General features: G+C 43.9%; 1 protein-coding gene and 1 pseudogene across 1 annotated transcript in view; one reads left to right on the forward strand and one right to left on the reverse strand.

Annotated features, from left to right (window-relative positions):
* Positions 1-15,157, forward strand: part of LOC149281905 (uncharacterized) — a 31,643-nt gene extending 16,486 nt beyond the window's left edge. Inside the window, exons 39-77 of the mRNA XM_089498814.1 lie at positions 4,069-4,271; positions 4,368-4,511; positions 4,831-4,987; positions 5,174-5,201; positions 5,361-5,469; positions 5,691-5,783; positions 5,912-5,975; positions 6,057-6,155; positions 6,260-6,363; positions 6,472-6,610; positions 6,780-6,898; positions 7,004-7,153; positions 7,262-7,432; positions 7,606-7,915; positions 8,056-8,123; positions 8,218-8,305; positions 8,413-8,530; positions 8,637-8,760; positions 8,916-9,052; positions 9,133-9,388; positions 9,666-9,908; positions 10,014-10,190; positions 10,382-10,527; positions 10,665-10,755; positions 10,832-11,221; positions 11,322-11,448; positions 11,545-11,663; positions 11,806-12,002; positions 12,178-12,361; positions 12,525-12,690; positions 12,849-12,973; positions 13,053-13,361; positions 13,444-13,647; positions 13,745-13,870; positions 14,050-14,220; positions 14,328-14,432; positions 14,527-14,622; positions 14,737-14,868; positions 15,029-15,157. Of these exons, the coding sequence (XP_089354940.1) occupies positions 4,069-4,271; positions 4,368-4,511; positions 4,831-4,987; positions 5,174-5,201; positions 5,361-5,469; positions 5,691-5,783; positions 5,912-5,975; positions 6,057-6,155; positions 6,260-6,363; positions 6,472-6,610; positions 6,780-6,898; positions 7,004-7,153; positions 7,262-7,432; positions 7,606-7,915; positions 8,056-8,123; positions 8,218-8,305; positions 8,413-8,530; positions 8,637-8,760; positions 8,916-9,052; positions 9,133-9,388; positions 9,666-9,908; positions 10,014-10,190; positions 10,382-10,527; positions 10,665-10,755; positions 10,832-11,221; positions 11,322-11,448; positions 11,545-11,663; positions 11,806-12,002; positions 12,178-12,361; positions 12,525-12,690; positions 12,849-12,973; positions 13,053-13,361; positions 13,444-13,647; positions 13,745-13,870; positions 14,050-14,220; positions 14,328-14,432; positions 14,527-14,622; positions 14,737-14,868; positions 15,029-15,043 (5,804 nt within the window). The 3' untranslated portion in view covers positions 15,044-15,157. The remainder of the gene's footprint in view (positions 1-4,068; positions 4,272-4,367; positions 4,512-4,830; positions 4,988-5,173; positions 5,202-5,360; positions 5,470-5,690; positions 5,784-5,911; positions 5,976-6,056; positions 6,156-6,259; positions 6,364-6,471; positions 6,611-6,779; positions 6,899-7,003; positions 7,154-7,261; positions 7,433-7,605; positions 7,916-8,055; positions 8,124-8,217; positions 8,306-8,412; positions 8,531-8,636; positions 8,761-8,915; positions 9,053-9,132; positions 9,389-9,665; positions 9,909-10,013; positions 10,191-10,381; positions 10,528-10,664; positions 10,756-10,831; positions 11,222-11,321; positions 11,449-11,544; positions 11,664-11,805; positions 12,003-12,177; positions 12,362-12,524; positions 12,691-12,848; positions 12,974-13,052; positions 13,362-13,443; positions 13,648-13,744; positions 13,871-14,049; positions 14,221-14,327; positions 14,433-14,526; positions 14,623-14,736; positions 14,869-15,028) is intronic.
* Positions 15,158-19,894: 4,737 nt separating this feature from the next.
* On the reverse strand, positions 19,895-24,559 carry LOC149281906 (myosin-13-like; annotated as a pseudogene).

The following is a 24,559-nucleotide window of genomic DNA, read 5'->3' on the forward strand; positions in this document are numbered from 1 at the left end:
CCGATTTGATGCGCTGGCAGTTAAGACGCAGACATATGGAAAATCCAAGTACATTCGAGAAGGCGACAAATTATATGTTACTAATGCGCGTTAAAACGGTTGGCGTGATGCAAAATGAGTTTATCGACGCTATTAAATCTCTAAAGGCTTTGGTGGGCTGAGTTACTGGGGGCCGGGGGGGCCACGGTCTGAGCGTACAGTATTTGGTTAACTGCGCTCGTAGAGAGTTGCAGATGTATAACCCTCGGGTACAATGCAGATATAAGCGATAAATAATAATAATATTATCCATAATAATATTTGTATTCATATTATAATCAATAATAATTAATATATAAAAACATAATTATTCTCATCACATCGAGGGGCCAGTATTAAAATGAGCTCATTTTCAGATAACCCTTTAACCCTTAATATAACAAAGGGGGTAAAATACTGTAATGGTGCACAGGTGGAGAGGTGGCCAGTATGTGGCACCAAAGCCCACAATGAACTGGAAGCTACTGGTTTTAGTAACTGGACACAAACTTCCGAGCTGCTCCGTGAGAGCTGAATGATCTTGGCAGGAGACGTGGACACTGGGCAGAGAGTTTTATACATGCCGGTCTGATGTATAAAAGTAGGGGAGAGCCTGGCTTGGTAGCTCAGTTGAAAGATTATCACCATCTCTCATGCTTGGCAATAACGCTTTCCAGATACAAAATACATAAATAAAACGACCCACACGCGCGTCCCCATTTATCCCTGTCAGCTAGAGAGATTTAAAGAATATTTCATTAGAAGTAAATCGCTGTAAAATGGCATTAGCATGTTTCCCTAGACTGGGGGAAGCAGTTTCCTTTTGCAACACTTACTTCCTGTTGGATCCTAACACCGCTTCCTGCTTGCTGCGCACTTAGGGAGTGCGTACGGACGATTACTTTGCACAGTTTACTGAAAAACAGCAAATATTTTTTTGCCTATTGAGTGACGGTCTCCATATCACTTAGAGCATAGTGTTGACATGGAACAGATCACCAGTCAGAGAAGCCCGAGTGTTAGATTTCAGAAGCTCGTGTCCTGACTTAACCCACTTCCTGAAAAAGACGTTTTAGATTCTAATGTAATGCATCGTTTTCCATGTTTTTAATAAACACGTAAAAAAAAAATCACTAAAAGATATCACCAGAAGAGTACAAACATAATATTAGTCCTGTATTCATAAGGTCAAATTAAATGTAAATATGTTGCAATAAAATATCTATTTTTGTTATTTATAAAATACCAAAGACAGAGAAAATCGAACATTTTTAAGAAAAAAATAAAGTTTCTTAAGTTCCAACTTCAAGGTCAACAAGTACAATTAACACTTAAACTGATCTACTTTCCGACCGCATGTTGGAGCCTATGTTTAGTAGATGTTAATTCGAACGCCCTTGACGAGTGACCCGACAGCACGGAGAAGCAAAACGCAAACCGGAGAATTGAGAATAACAAAAAAAAATGAATCCAACGCGACATGTATATTTCACCCCAAAAATCAATTATAATCACAATAATTACAATTCAAACAAGGCCCACATATAGGGTTCACAGAGGTTTAGTCCAAACTAAATGTACCAACTTTGGGCAAGAGTAGCCTGAAATAATCTAACTGGGGGTCCACGGACCGTATAGTGAGAACCTTCAGAATAACGTAGACTCGCATGCCATGGACTACGAGCAAAGAGACGCCAAAAGCACGTCTGGGATTAATCATATCTTCACGTCCACGAGATCCCTGCACACTCATCTCTTAATGCCGACAGCAGCGGCTTGTCGTACACCGAGCGTTTACACCGAGGATTTACAACCCCAAGGCAGAAACCCTGTATTGTATACCAACCACCAAGCCCATCCGCCGGCAGATCGGACCCCTTCTCCCCGTCTAGTCGGCCATCAAACCTTAATCAGTCCTTTGGGCTCATTTTAGATTCAGGGTAACCATTTTCCTGTCCTATTCGTGTTTAAATTCCCTTATGGAATTTTTAACAAATATAGTTGGAAAAAAAAAGTTGTCGATTCCGCAACCAAATTTGTTGGTAAAATCATAAACTCCTAAAATAATATCTTTAATTCCTTCTCATGGAATACTCAGCCCTAGATGATCTCAGCGACGATTGTGGGGGTCATCATTTATTTAAATCCCAATCTACCGGCATTTTATAATTATAATTTCTTTCCTAGTAATAAAGGGAACAAATCTGAAAGCAAAATTAAAATTTTAACCCTTAAGGACAACGGGTTGTCCTTAAACCCATTAAATGAATAAATAATAGCGCGGAGAATTGTGCGATGGGGTTGCATGTTCTAAACATCTTATCAGTTTTTTTTCTGGGCGATTGCAGGCGAGATATTTTATACGTAGCAACTGTCAACACGCAGGCATCTGTTCCTCGGCAGCGGAAAACGATACCCTGCACGGAACGTTAATAAATTTTGAGAAAACGTACACTGGAAATATATGGAATTTCCTTCTCGTCCGCAGAAACATTCTATCGAGATTCAGTTCTGCTTGAAATCGCAGTTCTATATTGGGATCATCGACATAAAAACTTCACACAACAAAAATGGTTACTCCATATGGCCGGGGGGGTACCGGTCGTATCTCATATCATCCAGCGTTCGACGCGGGTGCAATTATAGCATCGACAAATTAACAACCGAGGGCTCGTAATATTAATGCCCAAATATAGGTGCCGATATTGCTGAATTAGCAGATGTTACGGTATAAATGCGATAAGGAATCAGAGAGCCTCTATCCTTCACTCGCTCTGCGTCTAGAGGTAAGTTAGTCCCACGGGGTCTGTGTCTCTTGAGGACCAGAAGACCAACAGCGCCAAAGTCTTTACATTTCTTTTTTTTAAATTGTATTTTTTTTTTTAGGGTTTTTTAGTTTTTTTTATTTAATTAAATTTTTTTTTATTTTTTTTTTAAACAAAAATCCCAGTTTGGGTAATTCAAAACTAAAATTTGAATGATATTTTTTTTTTGCAGGGAAATTAAGTTGGGGTAGGTAAAATAGTGTAATTTTATTATATTAAATATTCAAAGCTTAGATAGAAGACGATAATGTTTCAAGCGCCAAATCAGATCGAAGAATCGAATGATCGCCCCATTAAAAACGCATCCAAACGTAAAAATTTAAAATAGAAAGATGCGTAGATACATTTTTTAGGTATATATGAAAGGGTTATTCTGGAACTCTAAACGTTTTATGTTGGATTTCTGATTGGGTTTCCATCTCTTAAAATCAGCCTTAAGTAACAATTATGCAAAAAATTAATCTTTAAATTAAATATTTTAAATATAATTTATTTTCAATCTTTAATTTCAGCTTTTCAAAAATATCCAGAAATGTAGTTTGAGTTACGTACAATTTTTTTTATTTGTTATTTTATACGCATGAAACGTGTTCGTCAGCAGCTGTGGCAGCTCTTTCCCTTGGAGATACATCGAGAGATCGGCGCACTCAGGAACGCTAATAAAAATATTTAAGGATTAACACAATATTCATTCCAGCAACCGAGCCTTAGGCATTTTTATTTGGGGTTTTCAAATAATTAATTTTTACAACTTTCACCATTTTAATAAAATTAACACAACCTGTTTTTTTCCGCAGCTTTCTTCCTTTTCACATTTTTTCCACCTAGGAAGGATACTAAAGGTAAGTTGCCTTATGTATCCCACTAAAAAAAATTAATATACTAAAAAACTAAATTTGTATTAATTTTCCATGGAACAATAAAAGGATATTCAATATTATACGCTTAAATTACTATACATGTGACCCCAAAGTCCAGGACAATTTAACCGTTTGGGCCACAGTGGACTTAGAGAAAAATAATTAAAATTATTCTGAATGTGAAGAAGCTTTTCCGTGAGATCTTACTGTAGTAAAATGTTGTCAATCTTGAATGTTTAACCTCTCTAATCAGCCATATGTTTTTAGGATCCATAGATTAACTTGCCGTGTAGTTTTATGGCAGCTCCAGGGCTAATCTCCTGGTTATTCTACTAATTTTCTCCTTTCTCTGCAGTAAAAACCAGCCATGGGGGACGGTGAGATGGCTGCATTTGGGGAGGCCGCCCAATTCCTCCGAAAATCGGAAAAGGAGAGGATTGAGGCCCAGAACCGACCGTTTGACGCCAAAACCTGTTACTTTGTGGTAGACCCAAAGCAGATGTATGTGAAGGGTGTCATTCAGAGCCGAGAGGGTGGAAAAGTCACGGTCAAGAAAGAAGACAACACCGTAAGGAGGGGGTTTTACAACAAAAAAGGGGGAAAAGTCGGCTTTCTAACTAGAGGCTGGAACTGACATCTAATAATCTTTGATAATGTTTTGCAGACTGTAACAGTGAAGGACGATGAGGTTTTCCCCATGAACCCACCCAAGTATGATAAGATCGAAGACATGGCCATGATGACCCACCTGAACGAACCGTCCGTCCTGTATAACCTCAAAGAGCGTTACGCAGCCTGGATGATCTACGTAAGTTTGAGCTCCTGTGGAACCAATTTTAGCTCTAAGCAATTTTTGCTCTAAGCAACTGCCCCGGGGCCAACATACAGGGTGGATTTTTGCCTAATTACAGAAGACTTGGGTACGTGAATACAGGGTACACTACAATGGTTACGTTGCCATGCTGTCTGTTAAGCGTTAGACAACCCAGCTTCATTTGCATGAATAGTATATTTATTGATTATTAATATTTGAACTCATGTTGAGCCGTGTAATCTAGGAGAACGTTTCTCTGAACTTCCTATTAAGTGTGGTGGTTCTTCTTACTGTCCAACTATCCTCCTTATAGACCTATTCCGGGTTGTTCTGCGCCACCGTGAACCCCTACAAGTGGCTTCCCGTCTACAACCCGGAGGTGGTGAACGCTTACCGGGGCAAGAAGCGCCAGGAGGCTCCACCACACATCTTCTCCATCTCTGATAACGCCTATCAGGCCATGTTAACGGGTGAGCTTCTTCTGGACCTAACATTCTGGGCATGTTTAATTTGTACTACTAAAAGGAAAAAATGGATAAGAAACATTGTTTCCTTATCTAATGTAATAACTAAAATAATATATATAGTCAAGTAAATACATGAATATAAGACATGCTCGAGAGAAACAGTATCATTCTTTTTTTCCTTTTAAACAGATCGTGAGAATCAGTCCGTCCTGATTACGTAAGTGTAAACCTTTGACAATATCTGTAAATGTTACCAAATAGTTCCATAACGCAGTAATAGCCTTGATTTATTTTGAATGTATGGAAGCCTTCAAATAACTTGTATCCATAAGGTGGGGCGCTGGTAATACAAGTAATCATCTAATTTCTTCCCCAGCGGAGAATCCGGGGCCGGAAAGACTGTGAACACGAAACGTGTCATCCAGTACTTTGCGACAATCGCAGCTACTGGAGACAAGAAGCAGAAAGAAGCCGAGAAGAGCAAGGTTGGTCTATGAGACTTAAGTGCACCAGCAGAGCCCTAATTAATATCTTTCCATCATGGGTTATTATTCACAATAATGTCATATTGAGTGAAGGACAATCAAATCATCTGATCACATGGGTTCATCCAAGCATTGTCATGGGCAGCTCAGCCTTTCAGCTGTGATATGTTTCCTCTGAGATCATAGTTCCACAAACAAAATTCAAAATATCATCTTTGTAGGGTACCCTGGAGGATCAAATCATCCAGGCCAACCCTCTGCTGGAGGCCTTCGGTAACGCCAAGACCGTGAGGAACGACAACTCGTCCCGCTTCGTAAGTTGGCTCGAACTGTCTGAACAGACTGAGAACTCAGAGTATTTCCTTTTGGAATACTTCAACGTAGGCAGTAGTAAGTGTTAATAATCACAAGTCATGGACTTTATTCATATTTTAAACCTTAGGGTAAATTCATCAGAATCCACTTTGGAACCACCGGCAAACTGTCCTCTGCTGATATCGAAACATGTGAGTTTAATACGGAAGATTATGATGTAACCTGAAATATCACATGTCAAACATGTCAGTAATCCATATAAATTTGTTTAGATCTGCTGGAAAAATCTAGAGTAACATTCCAGTTATCAGCAGAAAGGAGCTACCACATCTTCTATCAGATCATGTCTAACAAGAAGCCGGAGCTGATCGGTAAGTACGCGTAGAAAAAAAACACTTCATTGTGCTGGGGGGACGCCAAGCTCAAGGAAATATCTAAAGATGACTATCCTTTTTTTTTAAATTTCTTTAAACAGAACAGCTGCTGATTACAACCAACCCTTACGACTTCCCATTCATCAGCCAAGGTGAACTCACTGTGGCGAGCATTGATGACCAAGAGGAGCTGATGGCCACTGATGTAAGTCTTCGCTTACTCAGTTTAAGATACATTGTCCCTCAAACTGACCGTATATTCTGACTGGACACGTGCCTTCCATGCCATATGACGAAACATTGTGGTTTGCAGGAAGCCATTGACATCCTGGGGTTCAATTCAGATGAGAAACTAGGAATATACAAGCTGACGGGCGCCGTCATGCACTACGGCAACATGAAGTTCAAGCAGAAGCAAAGAGAGGAGCAGGCCGAGCCCGACGGCACAGAAGGTGAGTCCACACACTATTCGCAGAATGGTCTTCAATAGATCAGCAATAAATACAAAGTTAACCACGTGGGTTTGAGTTTTTGGCACAAGCCAAATATCATATTCTGAGAGAAGATGGTGGTTTCTTCCTTCAAGAGCACTGCTTACCATATTCTCAAACTGTTTCACAGTGGCTGACAAGATTGCCTACCTGATGGGTCTGAACTCGGCCGACCTGCTCAAGGCCTTGTGCTACCCCAGAGTCAAAGTCGGGAATGAATTTGTGACCAAAGGTCAAACCGTGCAACAGGTAATTCCAACGCAACATCTCCCTCCCTTACTGAAATCTGCTCAGCTCAAACCTACTTTCTGAGTCTGGCTTCTAATGAGCTCTGAATTATTATTAATTAAAAAGGTACACAACTCGGTTGGTGCCCTGGCCAAGTCTGTCTATGAGAAGATGTTCTTGTGGATGGTCATCCGTATCAACCAGCAGCTAGACACCAAGCAACCAAGACAACACTTCATCGGTGTCTTGGATATAGCCGGCTTTGAGATCTTCGACGTAAGTAACATCACAATAACAAAGATAACCCATAACCGGCACAGAAGGTGTATAATGTGACATTAAATCTCTTATTTATCTGAACAATCTGGACTTTTCCAAAAACAGTACAACAGCCTGGAACAGCTGTGCATCAACTTCACCAACGAGAAGCTGCAGCAGTTCTTCAACCACCACATGTTCGTCTTGGAACAAGAGGAATATAAGAAGGAAGGGATCGAGTGGGAGTTCATCGACTTCGGCATGGACTTGGCCGCCTGCATCGAGCTCATTGAGAAGGTACCGAATACGTGTCAATACAAGTTGTAATTAGACATAACAGAAAAATAGAAGCATTAGCTGTTGCTGGAACCGTTTTATATTATGTTTCGTTTTGATGATATTCTGACATATATATATATATATATAGCCAGCTTTCCAATTGTTTAACGTTTTCACTGTTTGCATGATAGCCGATGGGCATCTTCTCCATCCTTGAAGAGGAGTGCATGTTCCCCAAGGCAACAGACACTTCATTCACCAACAAACTCTATGACCAACATCTCGGCAAATCCAACAACTTCCAGAAGCCAAAACCAGGCAAAGGCAAGGCAGAGGCTCACTTCTCCCTCGTCCACTACGCCGGGACGGTGGATTACAACATCTCTGGGTGGCTCGACAAGAATAAGGACCCGCTGAATGAAACCGTCATTGGGCTCTACCAGAAGTCTTCTGTGAAGCTTCTGTCATTCCTTTATTCTGCATATTCTGCAACAGACGCAGGTACTAAATCATTGTTAAGAGATGATGTAAAAACATAATTAATATACCTGCCTCCCCATCATCGCCAACTAATATTCATGCACATTCATATTCATTCAATGAGGTTATTGCCACTGCTTTAAACATTTGCTCTGTTGTAGATTCTGGTAGCAAGAAGGGTGGCAAGAAGAAGGGTTCCTCTTTCCAGACCGTGTCTGCTCTTTTCAGGGTAAAAAAACCTGTTCTGAGTGAATTCTACTCCTCATTTTAAGTTCATGTTGCTATTAGGTGAAGGTGACATCTTCTGTATTTACATCTTATAGGAGAATCTGAACAAACTGATGAGCAACCTGAGGAGCACTCACCCTCACTTTGTACGTTGTCTGATTCCCAATGAGACGAAGACCCCCGGTGAGTTACGACGACCATTTTTTTAAATTGAGGAAAGGTATCCTTGGAATGGTCTAAGGTACTGATCACTATTATGACTGTTAATAACTTAATATATTTCTCTTTAGGTACCATGGATCACTACCTGGTCATGCATCAGCTCAGGTGTAACGGGGTGCTGGAGGGCATCAGGATTTGCAGGAAAGGATTCCCCAGCAGAATCCTATACGGTGACTTCAAACAGCGGTATGGGTCATTCCTTCATATAACCGATGTATTATTTATATTTTAGCAGTTTTGTGACTCATGTTACACCAAGGATTATATTAAATTAATCTTGGTTCCTCTACAGTTACAAGATCCTTAATGCCAGCGCTATCCCCGATGGCCAGTTCATTGATAGCAAGAAGGCTTCGGAGAAACTTCTGGGTTCTATTGATGTTGACCATACTCAGTACAAATTCGGTCACACTAAGGTAAGGCACAAGATTTACAAAATAGAAATATTATTTATAACTCGCTTACTTAATTATGTACTGACTGTGAAGAGATTCTTATTAATATTACAAAGCACATCACAGAATTACTGACAAAAATCTACAACAAACATTTTACCATTATTTTTAAAAAGGTCTTCTTCAAAGCCGGTCTTTTGGGTACCCTTGAGGAGATGCGAGATGACAAGTTGGCTCAGCTGATCACTCGTACTCAGGCTATGTGCCGTGGGTTCCTTATGAGAGTGGAGTTCAAAAAGATGATGGAGAGGAGGTACTTTTCTTATGAGATGAATATCACATAGAAACACATCTAGGAGAGAATGCTGAATAAACTTTGATTTCATTTTCCAGGGAGTCCGTCTTCTGCATTCAGTACAACGTCCGCGCCTTCATGAACGTCAAGCACTGGCCATGGATGAAGCTCTACTTCAAGATCAAGCCTCTCCTGAAGAGTGCCGAGTCCGAGAAGGAGATGCAAAACATGAAGGAAGAGTTTGAGAAGACAAAAGAGCTTCTGGCAAAGTCAGAAGCTAAAAGGAAGGAGCTGGAGGAGAAAATGGTCTCTGTTCTTCAAGAGAAGAATGACCTACAGCTTCAAGTTACATCTGTAAGTTTGTTATCACGAGTAGATAATATTCCCCAACTGCTTTTTTTTAAATAAATGTATACTATAATTTAGAAAAGTGCTGGAGACAGGTCCATTTTTCCATAAATGCTCCAATGACAGGCAGATTACTATTAAATTCATCAGCCAAAAGTATAATTAAAAATAAGCAAAAAATAGTTACAGGAAAGACTTCAGCATAACGATTGTCCATTTACTTGTTGACTGCGCCATTCTTTTGGACAAACCTATAGTAATTCTGTAAATAAAATGTCTGCAGGAATCAGAAAATTTGTCAGATGCTGAAGAAAGATGTGAAGGCCTCATCAAAGCCAAGATTCAGCTTGAAGCAAAAGTCAAAGAGATCAATGAGAGGCTTGAAGAAGAAGAGGAATCCAACGCCGAGCTGACGGCTAAGAAGAGGAAACTGGAGGACGAATGTTCTGAACTTAAGAAAGACATAGACGACCTTGAGTTGACTTTGGCCAAGGTTGAGAAGGAGAAACACGCCACAGAGAACAAAGTAATGCATCTTCCTGGTTACATCTTAATATGCTAGATTCAAGGATCATTGTTTTATGTAATATAATATTTTATGTTAAATTAATCTAAATATCTTCTAACGTAGGTGAAAAATCTAACAGAAGAAATGGCTGTTTTGGACGAGAGCATCGCCAAACTGACCAAGGAAAAGAAAGCCCTTCAGGAAGCCCACCAGCAGACCTTGGATGACCTGCAAGCTGAAGAAGACAAAGTCAACACTCTCACCAAAGCCAAAACCAAGCTGGAGCAACAAGTAGATGATGTACGTACATACATCGCAATATTCTAAACGGAATGTCCCAATTCTGCTGTATGATGCCACATGAAGAGTGTTTAGGTGGACAAAAGATCAAATCTAAGTGTTCTCTTTTGTATTTTAGCCTCACTGTAAATGAGGAAAATATAGGTGGTATGTGCAACCGTTAATGCATCAAATGTTCAATCTTCCAACAGTTGGAGGGTTCTCTTGAGCAAGAGAAGAAGCTTCGCATGGATTTAGAGAGAGCCAAGAGGAAGCTGGAGGGTGATCTGAAGCTGGCCCAGGAGTCTACTATGGACTTGGAAAACGACAAACAACAACTGGATGAAAAAGTCAAAAAGTAAGAAAAGACCTTTATGTGCAGTGAATGCATAGAGACCATATGAGGCTCTTATGGTCAGAAAACAGGTGTCAAACGCCATACGTATATACGAGTATAAATAAGGACATTATATGTAATAACTTCTTATTAAACAGGAAGGAATTTGAAGTCAACCAACTGCAAAGCAAGATTGAAGATGAACAAGCTGCCGCTGCTCAGCTGCACAAGAAAATCAAAGAGCTTCAGGTTAAAAGCTTACAATGTTTATGGTGGATTTATAAATGATTTAGGACATCTATTAATCAGATTATTATGCATTTAGGCCCGTATCGAGGAATTGGAAGAGGAAATTGAGGCGGAACGGGCAGCGAGAGCCAAGGCCGAGAAACAGCGCTCAGACCTCTCCAGGGAGCTCGAGGAGATCAGCGAGCGTCTGGAAGAAGCCGGTGGAGCAACCTCCACTCAGATCGAGATGAACAAGAAGCGCGAGGCCGAGTTCCAGAAAATGCGCCGTGATCTGGAAGAGGCCACCCTACAACACGAAGCCACAGCCGCCGCTCTCCGAAAGAAGCACGCCGACAGCTCGGCGGAACTCGGGGAACAGATCGATAACCTCCAGCGTGTGAAGCAGAAGCTGGAAAAGGAGAAGAGCGAACTGAAGATGGAGATCGACGACCTGGCCAGCAACATGGAGTCTGTTTCCAAATCCAGAGTGCGTAAAAATTACATAGAACAGATCAATTATCCTTCAATCCAGAAAAAGGCTAGTCCAAACTACTGACCTGTTTTTTTTTTTTTTTACTGTTCAATAGTCAAATTTTGAGAAAATGTGCAGAGCACTAGAGGACCAATACAATGAAGTGAAGACTAAGGAGGATGAGCACATTCGAGTCATTAACGACTTAAATGCTCACAAAGCGCGTCTTCAAACAGAAAACGGTAATTGCTGTACTGTGCGTAATTCTATGGCCGTTGATGCATACCGGAGAGCGAATTAAATTTTACACTCATACTTTACTGTATTTTTTTTTTTAGGTGAATACTCCCGGCAGCTGGAGGAAAAGGAATCTTTAATTTCTCAGCTTTCCAGAGGAAAACAGGCATTCACTCAACAAACGGAGGAGCTGAAACGGCTCCTGGAAGAGGAAGTAAAGGTATTTTCATTTAGACAAAGACCACACAATAAATGACAACCATAGAAGCAAAGATAATATTTTTCCCTATCATTGTTGAAATACTAATGCTAAATCAATGAATATTCATGAAGATAGTTCTAATGGTGCTATCACCCGCTAGGCCAAGAACGCCCTCGCTCACGCTCTACAATCTGCCCGCCACGACTGCGATCTGCTCAGGGAGCAGTTTGAAGAGGAGCAGGAAGCCAAGGCCGAGCTCCAGAGAGCCCTGTCCAAAGCCAACGCAGAAGTCGCCCAATGGAGGACAAAATACGAGACGGACGCTATTCAGCGCACAGAGGAACTGGAGGAAGCCAAGTATGTGTACCATAAAAATCTAGGTTTGCATCTAATTGCTTAATCTAGTTGGTTCGCTCCCTTTTATTAGAGCAGAAATTTCCGTACTGCTGCCCGAGGACATCCTGTATATTGAGAAGAACTATAGCTTGTGGCTATATCATGAGATTCCCTTCTCTCCTTTAATATAAAACAGGAAGAAACTTGCCCAGCGCCTCCAGGATGCTGAAGAACAAATTGAGGCCGTCAACTCCAAGTGTGCGTCTCTGGAGAAGACAAAGCAGAGGCTCCAAGGAGAGGTGGAAGATCTGATGGTGGACGTAGAGCGCTCTAACTCTGCCTGCGCGGCCCTCGATAAGAAACAGAGGAACTTTGACAAGGTTTGTCTTTAACACAAACACATAACGGTGCATCGTGAGGTAGAGGGTGTCCTTAAAAGTTCTGTAATATAGATATTTTTTATGTAAAATCCCACTGACGCAAGGCACATGTATTCCTCATGGGCTTATTCCAGTTGTGCTGATCATGGGTTTTGTTGCTCAGGTCCTGGCTGAATGGAAGCAGAAGTACGAGGAAGCTCAGGCGGAGCTGGAGGCCTCTCTGAAGGAGGCTCGGGCTCTGGGCACCGAGGTCTTCAAGATGAAGAACTCCTATGAAGAAGCCTTGGATCATCTGGAGACTATCAAGAGAGAAAATAAGAACCTGCAACGTAAGTTTGGGAAAGATTAGCTAATGAGCTGTCTGCCTTTTTTCCAGGGACCACTTACTACCCACACTGCAGCTTGCATTACAGCCTTAGAGAAGATCTAAAGGAAGATCATCTGCATTTTTACAATTTCATAATCCGTCTTTCATTTTGTGTTCCAGATGAGATTTCTGACCTGACCGAACAAATTTCTGAGACAGGCAAAGCCATTCATGAAATTGAAAAGTCTAAGAAGCAGGTGGAACAAGAGAAATCTGATCTCCAGTCAGCCCTGGAAGAGGCAGAGGTAAGTGTAGCATTAAAAATGGTGAAGGCACAAAAAGGACAGAATTATTCAGTATTTCTAAATGTCAATATCCATCAAGGGCTCTCTGGAACACGAAGAGGCCAAGATCCTTCGTATCCAACTTGAGTTAAATCAAATCAAGTCTGAAGTGGACAGAAAAATTGCAGAGAAAGATGAAGAGATTGAACAGCTGAAGAGGAACAGTCAGAGGGCTCTGGAGTCCATGCAGAGTTCTCTGGATGCCGAGATTAGGAGCAGGAACGATGCACTCAGGCTAAAGAAGAAGATGGAGGGAGATCTTAACGAAATGGAGATCCAGCTCAGCCATGCCAACCGTCAGGCCGCAGAAGCCCAGAAGCAGCTCAGAAACGTGCAAGGACAACTTAAGGTATTTTGGCAGAAAACACCTCACGTTGTAGCGCCTTACATCTAAACTGGTTTGATAACTACATGACTTTTGTTGAATGCAGGACGCCCAACTGCACCTGGACGATTCTCAAAGGGCAAACGATGACCTGAAGGAACAGCTGGCCATCGTTGAAAGACGCAACAATCTCATGACTGCAGAAATCGAGGAGATTAGGTCTGCCCTGGAACAGACGGAGCGTTCTCGGAAGGTGGCAGAACAAGAGCTTCTGGACGCCTCTGAACGCGTCCAACTTCTCCACTCCCAGGTGAGCATCGCTCGATTGCATAGTCATGAATTACTATTAAAAAAAATAGTTTGGAGCCCTAAACAATTCTATTTTTTATTTTGTTTTAACCAAACAGAATACCAGCCTAATAAACACCAAAAAGAAGATTGAGTCTGATATAGCTCAACTTCAAAATGAGGTAGAAGAAGCTGTCCAGGAGGCAAGGAACGCAGATGAAAAAGCCAAGAAGGCAATTACAGATGTAAGTACAGCTTTTCTTTTAATCAAACGATATTAAATATCTATTCAAAGAAGAGTTTAAATCCATAGATTTATATCTAGAACAAAACAAACTATTTTCCTAATTTCTAACTATTCACTCAAAAAAAAATGCTCTGTAGAATGTCTAATGGATTTTCTGGTGACTGTTTCATATACCAGGCTGCCATGATGGCCGAGGAGCTGAAGAAGGAGCAGGACACCAGCGCTCACCTCGAGAGGATGAAGAAGAACCTGGATCAGACCGTGAAGGATCTCCAGCACCGTCTGGATGAGGCCGAGCAGCTGGCATTGAAAGGAGGCAAGAAACAGCTCCAGAAACTGGAGGCCAGGGTATGGATCAAATTTGTGGCTTATAAAACGTGGAATGTAGAAAAATAGTAAAATGGCTACTGAAGCTCGTGAATTGTATCAGATACTAGATTTTTTTATTATCCTAGGTGCGTGAATTGGAAAATGAGCTTGAAGCTGAACAGAAGAGAGGCTCTGAAGCCATCAAGGGCGTGAGAAAGTATGAGAGAAGAGTCAAAGAACTGACCTACCAGGTACATAAGATCCAGTCTTCCATACATGCACAACGCCTTTAGAACCAATTGATCTGCCCTTGAATACTCACATGTTCTAATTTATTTCTTACAGTCTGAAGAAGACAAGAAGAACGTGTTTAGGTTGCAAGACTTAGTGGACAAATTGCAACTGAAGGTGAAGGCTTACAAGAGGCAAGCAGAGGAGTCGGTAAGTATCATATTTTGAGGTCTATTAACCCATTATTTATCTATTGCTTGGGAGATTAAGGCTCATATCAACATGAATTCCGTCAATCGTTCTGCTCTCCCCACTATCTCCTAGGAGGAACAAGCTAACGTCCACATGTCCAGATTCAGAAAGACTCAACATGAGCTGGAAGAGGCAGAGGAACGTGCGGATATCGCAGAATCGCAGGTCAACAAGCTGAGAGCCAAAAGTCGTGACATCGGCAAGGTGAGATGCTTTGTCTCGGATGTCTCCGATGGCTAACCCCAAACATCTGTCTATTTAATGGTTCTTCCAGTCTCTGTAGGCTGGAGAGAGAGAGTGCAAACACCAAATGTTGTGTCGGATTTATTTTAACTTTATTTTTTATTTGTTTTTTCACTTTCAGAAAGCAGAAGAGTGAAGCGGATCGAGTTGAAGAGATTTACAAAGGATGTTCATAAAATATGTCCTGCTTTGTAAATAGGGAACACGCCATGTGGCATCCTAGGCTCTAGACGCAAATACATTTCTAGCAGACGGTGTCCTTGGTGTCATGTCTTTTCTTCCAGTTTCTAAAGAGGGTTCTAAGGGTTAGCACGCGGGGGAACATGGCTGCCCTCTGAGCACATGGGTGTTTAAAGTATCTGCACAAGGTTAAAGCCATCAGCATGTCAAAAATCTATTTCACTAAGACCCTGTGGGGAATGTGAGTGTGATCAGGAGACTTCTCACGTGTTGGCGTGTGATCAGGAGACTTCTCACGTGTTGGTGTGTGATCAGGAGACTTCTCACGTGTTGGCGTGTGATCAGGAGACTTCTCACGTGTTGGTGTGTGATCAGGAGACTTTTCACGTGTTGGCGTGTGATCAGGAGACTTCTCACGTGTTGGCGTGTGATCAGGAGACTTCTCACTTGTTGGTGTGTGATCAGGAGACTTCTCACGTGTTGGCGTGTGATCAGGAGACTTCTCACGTGTTGGTGTGTGATCAGGAGACTTCTCACGTGTTGGCGTGTGATCAGTAGACTTCTTACATGTTGGCGTGTGATCAGGAAACCCACATGTAAAAAACAACTGTAACCGTTGGGCTGTTTACGTTCCTATTACCCTCTTTGGTGAGGACCTCTCTCTCTTTTCTTGTGGTCGGTCTCTGCTGATAATTGGGTGTCTCTTTCTGATGTTGTCTGGTCCCTCTTTTCAGAGGCCCTACTGAAACCGCTCTGTCTGCACACCGACCTCGGTGTATGCGGGAAATAAAATAATAATAGTAAAAACACAACTTTCACACCTTTTCAGCGCACGGTGTCCGCTCACACGTGACGTATCTTCTAGAAGTTATTGTATTCCCATGTAAACAATTACAAGGAGTGTCGCACCTCGCAATCAAATAGCGCATGATGTCACTCGACAAATCCAGCTTTATTTCACATTACAAAAACATTAAAAAAAACGAATAATTCCTTGACTGAGGTAGCGCCAACGCGACGCCCTCTTTACCCCCCTTCCCACAATAAATACACAAACACAAAGTAAATAATATAATGCTTTATTATAGTCAACTATGGAAAAATAAGGCCACGGTGCAGTCCGCTTTACGCCTTCCACACCGTGACACAGATATAAATAACTTTATTCACAGTAAAATGAACTTTATTTGTAAACACATATAACATAGTATATAATATAGCGATGCACGTGCCGCACCACCCGACTTACTATGACACGTGCAAGCCTTAAAACTAACAATTGTAAACCAAATATAAAGGCTACAAATCGTAACCCTAAATTGTAAACAACCGAACCGGCTGGCACAGGCGTAAAACCGTAAAAACGTAGAGACCACCGGCGTCCCCTGCACGGCAGCCATTGTCACGGCTAGGATTCACCAAGGCACAAGCCCAAGGAGTGTCCTGCACTTAGGCCGAGGGCCTGTGCACCACGGGTCAAACCACACCTAAGGTGGTTAACCCTTGCGCTATGCCACCTTGATAACCAACCGCCAAGAAACAGAAAAAAGAGGGGTGGGAGGGAGGGAAAGCTTTCCTGGTAAATCGAAAAAGTGACCTAAACGGGGTGGGCTCCCATATATATAGTGACCCCCACCCCTAAGCACAGTAAGGTGATGCACACCTATCAATCGTCAGCTCAGGGCCGTCAATCAACATTGCCCGCCGGCCCCCCTAGCTGACTCAGCAAATTTACTAAAAAACAGGAAAACGGGAGGGGGAGAGGGCTGCCTGTCGTCCCCTCAGTCATGCGCCCTTCTTGCTCCATGCTCTCGCCTGGGGCTTTCTGGAACCACACCCACGCCAGTTCAAAGTCAGCTTCACCTTTAACCTGTGAGGGGACATGAAAACGCGTCGGGTTACCCAACCACCACATAACCAATTCCTATAGCATTATGAAGTCACAAAGCCTGAAGGACAAGTAGCCGGCCTCCAGCAGAGGCTTTACCCATGAAACCATGCGCAGAACAAGACGAGAAAAACTGAAGGCCGAACAAAGCTGCCTCCGTGCAACAATGACCCATGCGCTACCAGGACCCTCGCCAATGCAATAAGCGGTCAATCATTTTAATGCACGCTTGTATATAACTAGACAGAGCAAGAGCAAGTCAAGAACGCAGCGTACTGAATACAAAACCACCAAATCTGTTAGAGACTGTTGATGAACGAATGCCCACATTCTGGCACGAGAAAACATGCGCAATAGTCAACGGGACCAACATGTAGCAAAGCAAATCTAACAGCAGCCTTGATCCAACCAGACAGACTCTGTTTAGCAGGATTTTGGAATAAGACTCACCCTTTTTGGCTTTTTTTAACCGTCATGGTTTTCACAGCTCGCTCCCCTTCCCACCGAAGTCCCGACTCTTGGCCCTGAGCTTGTTCAGTTGGGATTCGGCGATGTCCGCGCGTTCCTCGGCCTCGTCCAGGTTGTGCTGAAGTTTCCTCAGTTTGGAAAGATGAACGTTGGTTTGTTCTTCCTAAAAGGGAAACCACGCTGTCTTAAATGAGCCTTATATACTGCTTACACTTTATTGGAAACATTTCCTGTTGCCATAGCAGCATCGGTTTGTGAAGCACAGAATTATTTTTCTTTTATTTCTTGACCTTTTCTAAAGCTTGGGGTTTGCAGTTGATTCTGATTCTGGATACACAACGAATGACTTAATTTGTGTTAATATGTTTTAGGATCTTTTGCCCTCTTGCCCTCTTGCCCTTCAACTGAATCAGCTGGTTGGCCAATGTACGTCAATTTCCCCTAATACCTACCGACTCTTCAGCCTGCCTCTTGTAAGATTTGACTTTTGCTTGTAATTTATCCACCAAGTCTTGCAGTCTCAAAACATTCTTCCGATCCTCTTCTGACTGCGAGAGGAGAGATCGACAAACGAATGTCACCAGCATTTCCGGACGTACATATACGGCGTCGATCTTGGTGCACAAGGAATTCTGATGATGTTTTAGGAAACCTGACACCCACCTGATACGTTCGTTCTTTGAGTTTTCTTTCCACTTTACGGAAACCTTTGACATTTTCGTTATTCTGTTTCTGTTTGGCCTCCAGCTCGTTTTCAAGTTCACGTAACCTGAAACGATACAATTACAAAATCTGCCCGAGAACGGCTCTGAACGCAGGTGGACAGAAGTTTAGGGTTAAAGACGCATCGGAGCGAATAGGAAAGGAGGCAGCATTACTGACGTCTTGGCTGGGACGCGAGGAACACTCATGGTCCCGACAAACTCACCCTGGCCTCCAGTTTCTGGATTTGCTTTTTGCCTCCTTTCAGCGCCAGCTGCTCGGCTTCTTCCAGCCGGTTCTGGAGATCCTTCACGGTCTGATCCAGGTTCTTCTTCATCCTCTCGAGGTGAGCGCTGGTGTCCTGCTCCTTCTTCAGCTCCTCGGCCATCATGGCGGCCATTACAAATTACAAAGTGGAATATAAATTCAATATTCCAAAAATTACCATTTATTTCCAGTTTAAGGTCGTTTCTCAGACCTTTGGAGGTGTTTAACTTGCACAACTCTTGGACCACCAATGGTTTACATCACAACAGGACACATAAAGCAACATGAATTATTCAAAACACTTTCTTTAAAGCATTTACTGTTACTTTTGGACAGGCAGGGTAATAAGTCTAGAATGCAAACATTAAATAAAGTACCAACGAGGCACCCTGGTGGGAGAGGCCATTAAATTTTGCAACGTGTGAAATCTGCGTTCCGTACAGTACGTCCCAGATGACTTGGCGAGCGATACAAACATCCCGAGCGACAAAGTGGCAGGAGAAATGTAATACGTACGGCCTCGGAGGGAACGCTCTACCCACTAATGCTCTTAATAAATCCACAGAATGAGAGCAAAGGGAGCAAACAGGACAAAGCCTGCCATGGGCTTCAATATGAAGGAGAAAAACTTTATTTTTTCCAAAGCACTTAAAGCGGATTTGGTTTGTAAATTTGCGTGAACCGGTTTTCATGTTTATTGTGTGATTTCCCCCCATTTGTTTCTGTGCAGTGAGGTTCTTGGGAAAGCTGGACGTTTGTTTCATAGATCACACTCCCTAACATATAAACAACTCACGTCAGTAATGGCTTTCTTGGCGTTTCTGTCCGCGTTTCTCAGCTCCTGGACGGCGTCCTCCACCTCAGACTGAAGCTGGGATGCGTCACTTTAAGACCGGTGTTCTACCATCATTAAAAACAAAAATGTTGCGTTTCATCAAATGCTTTTGGCGACTGAATTGTATCCTTAGCCGGTGCCGGCGACTGCCTTGAGGGCAACGTCATCCCCAGCCGCTGCACGTAAAGCGGTCGTGCCATGGAAGGAGCCGTTAATGGTGTTAATAAGTGAAAGTACCTGGGTGTGTAAGAGCTGCACGCGTTCGCTGGCATCGAGGAGCTCCTGCCTTTTCGTCAGCTCCTCAATCCCGGATTGGTGGAGGAAAATAACCCATGCAGGGTGGTATATAGTATAGACAGAGGGTCACAGGTAGTCACAGAGGGCAAGCAAAGAAGGGTCAAAGAACAAGGTTTGGGGGTCTTTAAACGGGACCTCACAGTGATATTGAACCCAAGCTGAAGGTCTGGAGAGGAACCGGTTGTCCTAATTTAAACGAAGCCATAACTGACAGCAGGATGAACCTGATCACAAATAACATTCTCTTACTGGGTTATGAATAAATCACTCAAATGGTATCCCATACCCAACGATTCAAGGGTGGGAAGGAGGGCAGGCTTTTGGGGGAACTTGGCTAATGGTTAATATGGCTACATCCGTGCTGGGGCGCGACGAACCTTCACCTGAGACTGGAAGCTTTTTAGTTGCTTCTGAGACTCTGCCAGTTGGCCCAGCCGAATCTCCATCTCATTAAGGTCTCCTTCCATCTTTTTCTTGGCACGGAGGGCATCGTTTCTGCTTCTGATTTCAGACTCAAGGGAGCTATTAAGGGCGTCAATCACTCTCTGGCTGTTGTGTTCAATCTGGTCGATTTCCTCATCCTTTTCCGCTACTTTTCTATCAACCTCTGATTTCACCTGGTTCAGCTCCAACTGAATCCGCAGGACTTTCGCACCTTCGTGTTCCAGGCTCCCCTACATAAAAACCACATCGTAAAAACACAACACGCCGTTAAGACGCTAACTAGAAGAGTCACAGTCACACAAACAAAATAGACCTAAATAAAACAATGTTTTGCGTCCAAATCTAAAAAATAAACAAAGTTTGTTACTGAACCACAACCAAAAGACAAAAGTCTACTGAGCTTGGTGGGAAGGTTTTACGGGTACCTCTGCCTCCTCCAGAGCGGACAGTAAGTCGGCTTTCTCCTGCTCCACTTGCTTTCTGCTTTTCTCCATCTTGTTCAAGCTCTTGGCGCGCTCGCCCATTTGATCAGTGAGATCCGAGATCTCTAAAAACATAAAGATCTAGAACGTTTCTAGAACAAACGGCTGATAATAAAGAGTGCATAAAAAGATATAATTTAACCTGCATATCACTTATTCGGCTTAAAATTAACATTCAAGGGAAACAAAAAAGTAGATTGCGAGGCGTGGGCAAGTGCATTTTTGGACTGGATTATTTAAAAAAAATAGGTAGGAAGCCACCATTACACAGAAATATTCCATCAGCCTACTGGAAAAGTACATTTATACAGATAAAGTTGTTTTGATTATTAATTATTGTTCATGACGTCCCTCTGAGATTATCAGACACACACCATGTATTCCTTAAACCCTCCTTACATACTAAGCGTTCATACTCCATTGGTTTATGACAGCACACGCGGTATCACTTTACCTTGGTTTCCTCTTCAAGTTGTCTTTTAATGTCCTCAGCCTGTTGGGTGGAAGCAACTTTACCCGAGTGAGCTGGGAAATCAAAGCTTCCTTCTCCTCCACAGCACGGGATAATCCGCCTAGAGGATCATACAACGTCGCTTTAAACTGCCCAAACGATAACCCCTTTTACCACCTGTGTGTGTAGTAGGCCCCCGTCACCCTTTTCTCTATTAATGACTCTGGGGAAGACATTGAATGTGTAGAAATGTCCTCCATGTGGTAGGTGAGTCAACCTGCATCTTACCATTTCCTAGTAAGGTTCCAAGTAGGAAAAGGGTCTACAGGAAGTCAGGAACGGTAAAAAGGGCAGGCGAATTTGGCATTCTTACCATTTTCATTCTGAAGACGGGCCTTTTGCGCCGTTAAGTCACTAACGACACGCACGTTCTCATCATGTTGAGTTTTTATTTCCGCCAGCTGATCCTCCAACACGCGACACATCTTCTCCAAGTTAGCCTGTCAATGGAAAGAATACAAATAACAACCGTGAATGTGCGTGCGCCACAACCACTTTGCCTAGAACTGGGAGCGTGGAACAGGCCATTCACCCGACGGTTAACCTAGAACTGCCTGTATGACACCATTTTAGATAACACGTATATAACGTATACACAACCAGTCGAACATTCAATGGACTTCCATCAAGAGCCCCTAACATGAAGGTGCTCTCTCTCACCTTGGACCTGGACACGGATTCCATATTACCAGCCAGATCATCGATCTCTATTTGTACTCGATCTTCTCTTTCTCAAGTTTTTGTTTAACAAGCTGGAGGTTTTCAATCTGCTCCCCCATTTCGGCCATGGCATCTGCCTGGTTCTTGCTCAGGTCGGTGTGCAATGGGTAATGGGTGGCCAGTGTGCGATGGGTAATGGGTGGCCAGTGTGCGATGGGTAATGGGTGGCCAGTGTGCGATGGGTAATGGGTTGCCAGTGTGCGATGGGTTATGGTTGGCCAGTGTGTGATGGGTTATGGTTGGCCAGTGTACGGTCGGTTATGGTTGGCCAGTGTGCGGTCGGTTATGGTTGGCCAGTGTGCGATGGGTCATGGTTGGCCAGTGTGCGGTCGGTTATGGTTGGTCAGTGTGCGATGGGTTATGGTTGGCCAGTGTGCGGTGGGTTATGGTTGGCCAGTGTGGGGTGGGTTATGGTTGGCCAGTGTGCGATGTGTTATGGTTGGCCAGTGTGCGGTGGGTTTGTTACCTTGCAGGCGGTTCCAGCGTTGCCGCGAGCAGGGGAGCCGAGACGCAGCCCGCGCGTTCAGCCCCCTGCTCGTTCTGTTCGCGGGAAGACGCGTTGTGGTTCTGTCCGGCCGTTAGACGCGCGCCCCCGTGTGGTGATCTGAGGTTAGACGGGACGCGCGTCTCAGCGCGTCTCAGCAGCATGCGCGAACGGCTATCTCATGTATATTTATGCCGCGTCTTAAAGGGGTATTTATCTCTTTTCCTCCTCCCCCTTATTTAGGGGGTAGGAGGATCCTGAGCTAGAGGATTATTTAAACCTTCAGTCTGCATGTACCCCTTGCCTGTGATAGTGCCTTTATTGCCTTCACTAGCGTTCCAGAACCTTATTTGCCTTTTCGTTGCCTGAACTTTGCTTGAACCTGACCATCCGTTGTTTGCTGCCTGCCCCGACCTCTGCTCGTGACCCCGACTGTCCGTTGTTTGCTGCCTGTCCTGACCTCTGCTTGTGACCCCGACTATCCGATTGCCAGCTCCTAGTACCATCTGGTTGTTCCTGCACTGCTCGTCATCACCGCTTGGGGGCGCCTTTCCTTGTACTGCAGCGTGGATCCACAGCCTGAACCACCGTTAGTGACAGGGTTATGGTTGGCCAGTGTGCGGTGGGTTATGGTTGGCCAGTGTGCGGTGGGTTATGGTTGGTCAGTGTGCGGTGGGTTATGGTTGGTCAGTGTGCGATGGGTTATGGTTGGTCAGTGTGCGATGGGTTATGGTTGGTCAGTGTGCGATGGGTCATGGTTGGCCAGTGTGCGATGGGTTATGGTTGGCCAGTGTGCGGTGGGTTATGGTTGGTCAGTGTGCAATGGGTTTATGGGTGGCCCCTGTGTGATGGGTTATGGGTGGCCCGTGTGTGACGGGCTTGCCCCTATATAGTGTTGATGACACAGCACCGGACACACTGCTGGCGTCAGTGCCACATGTTTAACATGCGTACGTACGTAAATCACCCATGCGGCGTATCGCTCCTTGAGGTTGTAGAGCACGGAGGGCTCGTTCAGATGGGTGAGTAAAGCCGTGGCTTCAATTTTATCAAACTTGGGAGGGTTTCTTGGAAACACGGCGTCTTCCTTAACAGTAACGACCTGCAAGCAAAACCCATCAAACAGGTAAATCTAACGCTCCCTCTGCTCGAGCCGCCGCCGGGAGTGCGGTGGGAGTGTGGGGGACGCCAGCAGACGTCTTACCGCCACGCGCACAGGATACGTACGCTGCCACTCTCCGTCTTCACCGACGCGATTCCTTTCACGTACAGATCTTTACTGTCCACGACATAAACAAAGGTTTTGGCATCAAAAGGCTGATTTTGGGCTTCGATCCGTTCTTTCTCCAATTTGCGAAGAAACTGGGCGGCTTCACCAAAAGTCAACATTTCTCGGTCCCCGCTCATGGCAGCGAATGTCCTGGGAAAAAAGGAAAGAAAATACAGAAACCAAAAAAAACAACAACGCCTTCACTGTATAAATCTCTACCACTTCTGCTGGTGGGCTCTTCCATGCATCTGCTACCCTTTTAGTAAAGCACAATTTCCTGATGCTAAACCTTTGGCCCTCTAGCTTAAGGGCTTAAGCCCTTCCACCATCAACCTTGTGCAGTTCAGGCTGGAATTGCTTATAACGGACTGATTAGATTTTTCTTTCTGTGACCAACATCGGAGCCCTTTTTGGGGAATGCCGTGGGGGGGGGGGTCCTGCAGGGACAGGTTTTTCAGGAGCTGGCGCCTCCCTCGCTCGGTTACATTCCCAGAATGGTGCTAAAGTCGGTATTAATAGGGCTGGCACATGGAGCGCCAACGTACGGGGTCCGCCAGTCCCAAACCGGGGTATTTATTACCAGATCCAGTTACGCTCTCAGAGCCAGGAGCCCAGTAAGCAACCTGCCTCTAGGAGGGATATCTTCCGTGTAAACGGCCCCCGTGGACGGGATTCCAGCAATCAGTGGGGGATTATCAGCACGGTCTCAGGGGAGCCAGCTCCAAGCCAGCTGTCCGTATAAAGAGGACGCGAGGCCCCCCTAAAGCCAGCCCAAGCCTTCCAGATCTCTGGACTATGCGGCCCCCTAAAGCCAGACCCGGGGTTGTGAGATCAGCGAAGGAATCGGCTCCAGAAAGTTTCCTCCAATCCAAATGTTTCTGGTTTAGGTGCTAAAGCCATATTTATTAAACCAAAAATGGAGGAGATCTGGTTTCCACGGTGACCGCTCCGCTTTGCTCCAGATCCGGCTTTAGAAGTTCTGATCCGTCCAGTTCGCACCTGAACACACGGGGAAGAGACAGATCGGGGCAGCAGCTGCAGCGATTACCCCATAAGCTCTTCCTCGACGCGCTCGCCAGGAGCTGCATTAGCGCTTATCATCAT

The sequence above is a fragment of the Sceloporus occidentalis genome, unplaced genomic scaffold (genome assembly GCF_023333645.1).
Source record: "Sceloporus occidentalis isolate IW3139 unplaced genomic scaffold, rSceOcc1.0.p SCAF_126, whole genome shotgun sequence".
Taxonomy (NCBI): Eukaryota; Metazoa; Chordata; class Lepidosauria; order Squamata; family Phrynosomatidae; genus Sceloporus; species Sceloporus occidentalis.